This window comes from Vombatus ursinus, unplaced genomic scaffold, assembly GCF_900497805.2.
Source record: "Vombatus ursinus unplaced genomic scaffold, bare-nosed wombat genome assembly UNPS02011591.1, whole genome shotgun sequence".
In the NCBI taxonomy this organism is placed as follows: domain Eukaryota; kingdom Metazoa; phylum Chordata; class Mammalia; order Diprotodontia; family Vombatidae; genus Vombatus; species Vombatus ursinus.
The window spans coordinates 405,558-414,191 of NW_020951369.1; the positions used below are offsets into that span (position 1 = coordinate 405,558).

At 35.4% G+C, this 8,634-nt stretch overlaps 1 protein-coding gene across 1 annotated transcript in view; it reads left to right on the forward strand.

Annotated features, from left to right (window-relative positions):
* Positions 1 to 8,634, forward strand: part of OCA2 (OCA2 melanosomal transmembrane protein) — a 556,217-nt gene that overhangs the window by 139,803 nt on the left and 407,780 nt on the right. Inside the window, exon 9 of the mRNA XM_027856659.1 lies at positions 6,396 to 6,467. Within this exon, the coding sequence (XP_027712460.1) occupies positions 6,396 to 6,467 (72 nt within the window). The remainder of the gene's footprint in view (positions 1 to 6,395; positions 6,468 to 8,634) is intronic.

Below are 8,634 nucleotides of genomic sequence, written 5' to 3' on the forward strand. Positions count from 1 at the left end.
ACTTAAGCTTTGATATTTAGAAATGTCCATGATTGCTTATGAAACAACCTACTCATTATCTGCAGAACCATTTTCCTTATTTCTTAGTTTGTTCCACATGACCAAGGTTGGTCTTTAGTTTTCTTATCTTTATTTTTTTGTTAGTGGAAAGGAAGTGTTTTGTCTTAAATGCATTTGGAGCAACTCAGGCTTGTTATTATAGAAGTCAGAGATTTTTAAAGTAACTACAATAATTCTATTTATCCTTCCTAGGTGAGAACCATATTTAACATAATAGAGAAGAGCTTATACATTCTTTGATTATACTCAGTCAGAAAATATTGATTAGATGAAATGTGCAATGACAGGTATTGTTTGTCTTTCCTGAAGAGTAAGATAATTCAACTTTTGAAGATGGCCCAGATTAGATTAATGGGAGTGACTCCATAAGATATGGTTTTGACTCAGAGCCTTACTACTTTTCAGTGAAGTTTAGCTATAACTCTGCTTTAATGCAATCACCATTTAATTCTTCTTTTGTCATTTAACTCTTCATTTGAGTACTGACATGATAAGTTTTAAATTTTCTTGTTAGAATAGCCTTATTGGAAATAGAATTTTAAATTGGTCTTCAGGAAGACTAGATAGTCTTTAAGGCCCTTTCCAGATTTAAAACAATATTCCCAGGTTGGAAGGAACTGATGAGGTTTGAATAGACTTGGGTCCAAAAACAATAATGAAATTATTTTTCATGTGCATTTTTTCCTCCTTGAATTATATGAATATCACAGAATTTCAGAGTTAGAAAGGGACCTCAGTGGTGAACTATTCCAACCTACATTCACAAGGAAACTCTATTATGATATATCTGACATACCATTCAGTCTCTGTTTGAAGACCTCTAATGAGTGGAAATGGCCATATCTTAAAAGAAGTCCATTCCAGCTATGGAACAGCTCTAATTGTTAGGAAGGTGGTTTTGTTTTTTTTAATAAAGCCCAAATTCTTCTCTTTTTGAATTCTATCCATTATTCCTGGCTTAATCTTCTGAGGCCAAACAGAATAAATCTGACTCCTCTTCAATCTGGTGACCCTTACAATACTTAAACTGACTCTTATGAGCCCCAGAGTCCTTTCTTCTGTATCATAAACATCCCCATTTCCTTCAGCTGATCTTCCATGATGATATAGATTCAAGGACCTTTATCATTTTTGTTTGGTTTTGAAACCATTTGGTTGCTTTCTCTGGGTTCTCTGCAAGTAATTCATTGTTATTTTTATTTTATTTTTTAAGTTTTAAATTTTATTTTAAACTTAAGTACAAAATAAGAAAAAGGAATAAAAACATTACCATGTACATAGCACAACATGAGAGGATTTAATATAAAACAATAAATTTCCATTTCAAGAAAACATATATAATAAATACTATGTATTTTCTTTGCTTCCTTGTTGGTTTTCTTTCATTCTTTACTGTGCACTTTTAAAGCTGTTGCCCTGCCCTCGCCCCAGGCCCCACCCTACCCCTACCCCTTACTCTTTAGCCAAAAACTATTTTTTTTCCCAGGGCTCCTTCTTCCTTTCTACCTCCAATTTCCTGCCATAAGACCCCTTTTCTTATTTATTTTAACATTAAAGTTCCTTTTCTTTTTAAGGAAAACTTCATTCCCCCCAATAAGTGAGGGCATTGAGAAGTATTTTATTGAACTCCTAAACCTTCTCTTTTTAGAAGATGATCAACCTACACTTATTCATTGTCATTTTTATATGTTAGTGAGAATCAGATTCAGTATATAAGATCCAGATTCTTCTACTTTTTGAAGGATGAAATTATCACTAAGATAATTGTTGCTGTCATGTCCTTCAGGTTCTTCTCTTCTCTGGGATAATCATTCCCATTTCCTTCAGCTGGTCCTCAAATGTCATGGGATCAAAGCCCTATTGCATCTTGGTTACCTTTCTTTGGATGGTCTCCAGCATATTGAGACAAGTCAAGATGTTATTACCTTCTCTTAATTTGGGAGAGAGAGAGAGACAGAGAGAGAGAGAGGGACAGAGACAGAGACAGAGAGAGAGACAGACAGAGAGAGGCGCCTCTAGTACATGTGTAGGTAAATGGAATCTCTTATCATTATGTTATACTTCTGGTGAGGCTTATAAAGTGTTTCTTGATCACCTCATATATTAATTCTTTCTACCCAAGTCTGTAGCATACTCAATGATAAAATCACTTATATTTTTCTTTTCATTGACCTTTACCTAAATACTCTTCACCATGTTTTCTCTTTTCTGTTCCTGGATTTCCTCATATTACTAAACCTTTTTAATATAAAATGTTACTGCACCACCTCCTTTGGCATCCTATTTCTTTTGAATAGGGGGTTCCCATCCAGAGACACATTACTATTATAGGTCTGATCTCACTAAGTCTCGGTGTAGCAATAAGGTCTAATTTCTCTCCTTGTATTTTGGCTCTTAGTTATTCTTGTTAGTTACCTAAACTACAGCATTGGGTGTTGAGGTCATGAGTTTTATTAGGGTTTCCTTTTTGGAATTTTGCCTACTTTTAACTTATGAGTGTATCAGCTGTGATTATTCTTTCATTGTCGCTTGTCTTTCTAGTAGCCGGCTTGGTGGATATACATAAGCGGTTTTATCTTCTTCTTTCATCCCTTTTCATTTAAAGTCCTTTTTGATCAGGTTTGCAGGACACCTGGCAAATACATTTTTATGAATCTTTGTTAGGTGTACTCTAATCCTCAGGAGGAGTCTGTCATCATTATACTTTAAGCTATGTTCCAAAAGGCCAAATTCTATTCTTAGGTACCATCTTCTTAGCCAGTGCTTGCTTCCCAAATCAAATTTTCTCTTCTGTTTCTGTTGCCATCAACAAACAGCAGTGACAGAAACACAACCTGTGCCCCATGGCCCTTGGTTTCTTGCTCAAGAATTTATAATTAGTGGTAATACTTTTTAGATTTCTTCTGGCAATGTGGTTTGTGCTCATGTGAATTGCTAGAGGTCAGTTGTAGTCATCGATTTTGGTAAGTCTTGGTAAGTTCTCTTCTATTTCTTGAGTGCATGATCCAGAAAGATAACAGACATCTCTTTTGTTATCAGGTCAGCAAGAGCTTTCTCAAAACCCCTCAGCAGGAATTCATTCCACTGCTACTCTCTGCTTCTTCCTTTGATCCTTACAGGATTATATATTACTTCAGAACTTCAATGACTATTAAACTTAGCTACTATACCTTACCTAAAGATCCCTGTAGGTTACATATTGACTTAGAAAATCACACATGTTTATATATTTCCTTTTTTATCAATACATTAAAATTAGATAGGAACTACCTTTTGATCAAGTTCAAGCTTTACTTTTTAGAATGTTATGGGCTGCATGTGGCCCACTGGCTGCATATTTGACACCCTTTCCTTAAAGGACAAATATTTGTTTCTTCCTCAGCACCAAACCTTTTCCTCTTCAGAGAGGTCCTCATTTTTTTTTTTTTGGGTTTTAAGCATGCCGTTATCCTTTTCCTTCCCTTCCTCTTCTGTGTGACACTCTTCCACTTTCTATCCTCTTGACAAGACACACATTTTCCCTCTTCCGCACAAAGAGGAAGTTCTATTTTCATTTCTTTATGAGAATATTTTATTGAACCCAACAACTTGAAATGCAGAAAGGCATTCCTTAAGTCCTTCATTTCACTTCTAGGAGGGAGAGAAGTCTGTTAGTGGAACAAAGATAGTGGTTCCATGGCAGAAATACAAATATTACTCAGTGCAAGTGAGGGCATGAATTAAATTAAGTATGCTTTCCATGCTGATTGATAATTTTCATTTTTTTTAAACTGTCTACTTGGTTACACTTGGTTGTTTACTCATCACCCTTAAGCACCTCTTGAAATATGTTGTAGTCAATTATTATCTCTTAATTGCTTGACAATTACCTTCCAAATCCTCCAATAACAAGTTCCATTTTATCACCTATATCAATCTACTCTGTCAATTCACTTCACCTTCCATTTTGTCCTACTTACCTTTTCTTATATTCCTTGCCTTGCCATCTGCTATATTCTCTTTCTCCTTCAATTCTAATCCTTGAGTCCATCTCTTCAGGTGCTTGAATTCCTCAGTAATTCCTTAATCTTTAGTCCTCCTTAATCTTGTTCCTTTCCCTTCAACCTTTCTCACAGAAGCCAGAAGAAGAATATGATTTTAAAATTCTTTTCCTTCAAATGTTCCTTACTTTCTCCCAAATTCCCTTTCCTCACATTCAGTCTCTAGCCTTATTCATAATACCATCCCTCCAAATTGCGTAAATAATTTCCTTCTTTTTAATTATTCAGATCAAATCCTTTTTTCTTCTTCTACTCATTCTTCAACCTAGAAATATAATTTTTTCCTTATTCTTCCCTGTCTTACCTTTCACTTTAAGCTTATAGTATTTTCAAGTCTCCCCTCCTCCCCTGCCCCACCTCCCAATAGATTCAATTTATTTGAACAAGTATTTCCTGAACATCCGTTAAAAAAAAAAGATCATATCAGAATTGAGAAATATTTTGGAATCTTTCTTGTGAATGAGTAAATTGACTTATACTTGATTCAATTTTAAATCTGTGATCCATTATCAATGGAGGATCAAAAACATGGAAACTTTTCAAAGATGAATGATGAACTGAAATCTAGAAAAAAGTTAGGTGGATAGCACATTTTAATAATATTTTATTTTTACCTAATTACATGTAACAACAATTTTCAGCATTTTTTAAAGTTTTGAGTTCCAAATTCTATCCTTTCCTCCCTTTCTTCCCCCCTCCCTGAGATGAAAAGCAACCTGATATACATTATACATGTGTTATCATGTAAAAACATTTCCATATTAGTAATTTTGTGCAAGAAGACTCTAACAAGAAAGAAAAAAAACAAGAAAGAAAGAAAGAAAAATAATATGCTTCAATCTGTATTCAGACACCATCAGTTCTTTCTCTGGAGATGGATAGCTTTTTTCATCATAAGTCCTTTGGATTGTCTTGGATCATTGTATTGTTGAGAATAGCTAAGTCATTCATAATTCTTCATCATATGATATAGCTATTATTATGCACAATGTTCTCCTGGTTCTGCTCACTTCACTTTGTATCAGTTCATGTAAGTCTTAACAGGTTTTTATTTCTGAAATCATCCTACTTGTCATTTCTCATAGCACAATAATATTCCATCACAATCACATCCCACAGCTTGTTCAGTCAATCCCCAGTTGATGGACATTCTCTCAATTTCCAATTCTTAGTGTAGACGAAAAACATATTAGAAGTGCCAATCCCTGTTTCCTAGCTTTAATACAACTGCTTAAATTAGAAGGGCATTTATCATGCCCATTGAGGGTGAACTTGGATAAAGATTCTGTGAAAAAATCTAGTCAAAATTCAAGTAGAAATCATAAAAATAACATGTGAAAATCATTCTTGCTTCCTGAGGTACCAATAATTCTGCATAGCTTCTCAAATATTATTCTTATCGTTTTGCCCTTTTAGGCTCCCTATTCTAAAAACCAACCAATCAACATTTCCCTCTTCCCCATTGTATTTCAAATGTAATTTAAAAAATGGATTGTCTGCCTATTTGTTGATAGCACATATTGTTCTGCAAAAGTGGGTCAGGCTGGAAAAAAAAAAAGAAACCAAAACCCCACAGCAGACTGGTTTCATTGTAGCAATTAACTGGATGAAGAAGCTGCCTTTGAACATTTTCCTCTTCCCACTAATAGCACCATAGGAACAAATGGAGTCCCTGAGAGGCTGGTGCTCCATCTATCAATACATTTGCAGCAGGCTTGTTCTGATAAAATTAGTGGTAAATGAGGTTTGCTGTCTACTATTAATTTCCTCCAGATTTTTTTCCTTCTTAGAAATTTCACTTCTATGTGAATAATAATTAAAAACCAAAGATACTTGTGCAATTCAGGGATAACACGGAATACCCCCAGTTAGATTAAGCATTTGGCTGTATACATTTGGTTTCATAACATTCTCAGTTAATTGGGCAGAATTGATTTGTTTTGTAGAACTAATGTTCCAGTTGCCTAGGGATTAAATTGTTGTAAATCAGTAATGACATTTTAGTGTTGGCTTTCTGATAGAACATGCTTTATCCAGTTCTTCCACTATGTTAGCAATAAAATTTAATTATTAAGTAAAAGGAAGCCAGTTTCTTCAGGAACCCTTGCTATAGGGGTTACAAGCTCTGGACTACAATAGCCCCCATGGCTTTTGACAGAGGGGTATAAAATGATATAATAAAACTGATGAGTATGATAGAGAGATGCAAATGTTTCCTGTTCAGCCCCGTTATGTGACTAGTTGTATGGATTGGAATGGAATTTTTCTCCAATAAAGCCTTTTCTTTTCTTGCAGATTGTTCACAGAACTCTGGCGGCAATGTTGGGCTCCCTTGCTGCCTTAGCGGCATTAGCTGTTATTGGTGATGTAAGTTGTGACATTTCAAATGCTTAGCTCATGTCTTGGTAAGATGTTATGCTTAGAGCTTTTAGGAAGCTCCAATTCAGTTTTAGGTAAAATTTCTCCTTCTTCCTCCTGTCATTTCTGCAGCTTTCTCTAGTCAATAGACTAACACGGCCCTTTGATAGGCTGGTGATCTTGGGAGATGGTGGGAATTGTTTCCTAAAGCATTACACAAAGTTGGGTTTCTTTTTGATTAAACTTAAATAAGAAGTATATGTAGAGAATAAATTGGTTTCCATGAACCTAGATGTAGAGCTGGAAGAAACCTCAGAGCCCATCTAGTCCAGCCTTTTCATTTTACAGATGAGGCCATGGAGGGCCAGTAGGCTTAAGTGAATTGTCCAACATCACACAGGTAGTAAACAGTAGAGGCATAGAATGGATGTCTTTTCAATCCATATATTTGCCAAAATGTTCACATGACTAAGTTCAGTCAAACCATCTGTGTATTGCTAGTTTTCAAAATATCTAATAGTTTGGCTCAATTAAATCAGTTACCAACAATAGGTAGTTACCAGAAGAGATCAAAGAAATATTTGACAGCAATTGTATTACACCAGGAACTGAGTTCATGGACAATCTTGCTAAATGCCTTCGATATTACATTGCTGATTGTTTAAATAATGACCCTGGATGGAAAAATTTGACAGTTATTTTATCTGATGCTAGTGCTCCTCATGAAAGAGGACATAAAATCATGGATTATATTAGAAGACAAAGAGCTCAACCTAACCATGACCCAATCAACATTGCTTATGTAGAACAGATGCTGATCTCATTATGCTTGTACTTGCCACACATGAGCCAAATTTTATAATTATTAGGGAAGAATTCAAACCCAACAAACCAAAACCATGTGATCTTTGTAATCAGCTCGGGCATGAAGTCAAGGACTACCAGGGTTTGCCAAGGGAAAAACAGGGAGAGCATGATCAGTTTGAAGAAAGTCTTACTGCTTCAGAAGGGAAGTTTATCTACATTCAGCTAAATGTGCTTCGTGAGTATTTAGAAAGAGAATTAACTATGGCCGGCCTGCCATTTACTTTTTTTTTTTTTTTTCCGGTGAGGCAATTGGGGTTAAGTGACTTGCCCAGGGTCACACAACTAATAAGTGTCAAGTCTTTGGTCTGAGGCCACATTTAAACTCAGGTCCTCCTGACTCCAGGGCTGGTGCTTTATCCACTGTGCCACTAGCTGCCCCGTCATTTACTTTTGATGTTGAGAGGAGCATGGATGACTGGGTTTTTATGTGTTTCTTTGGGGGAAATGACCTCCTTCCACATTTGCTACCTTTGGAGATTACAGAAGGAGCAACTGACTGTTTAATTAATATATACAAAAATGTGCTACATAAAACAGGGGGTTACCTCTATGTGTAACACAATAACAGGGTAGGACTTAGCATCTAAAGTGAAGGAGATGAAACACAGAATCCTATATGTAGGGTTAGAAGATATCCCAGAAGTCATTTAGTCCAACCTCCTAATTTTACAGATAAGGAAACTGAGGTTCATGAGGTTAGGTGACTGGGAACTAAGTCAGACTTTTAAATAATAACTGTTTATTAGTAATTATTTATTCAGTTAATTTGATCAATAGAGTTAGCCAAGCAGTTGGATTCCTTTTTGCTTCATATTTTTTTATTGAAAGACAAATAATACCAAAATATCTAATAAACAGGGCATAATAGTCAGTGAACATAAATTTCCAGCAGTCATGTTTTTCTGTTGTATAATCATTAACCATATAGAAAACAAAAATAACAAGCAAAAGTGAATGATCTCTAATTTTAATTCATCAGAAAGTTTTCTGTTTTTATCTATTCCGTTATCTTTATATGCTTTTGCTGAATGGGTGGCATCACACCTGAATTTCATGTTTATGTTTAGATATTTTAGTTATGTTTTTATATGAATGTGAGGGACAGCAAAAAAGCTAGTTTGGCCAGATCATAAAATGCAGGAAAAGTAGTAATGTGTAACAAGATTGGAAAGATAGATTGGAACCAGGTCGTGAACATGCCAAACAGAGGAAATTTTGTTTTATTTTGCCAGCAACAGCAGAGGCTCTCTCTCTCTCTCTCTCTCTCTCTCTCTCTCTCTCTCTCTCTCTCTCTCTCCCTCCCTCCCTC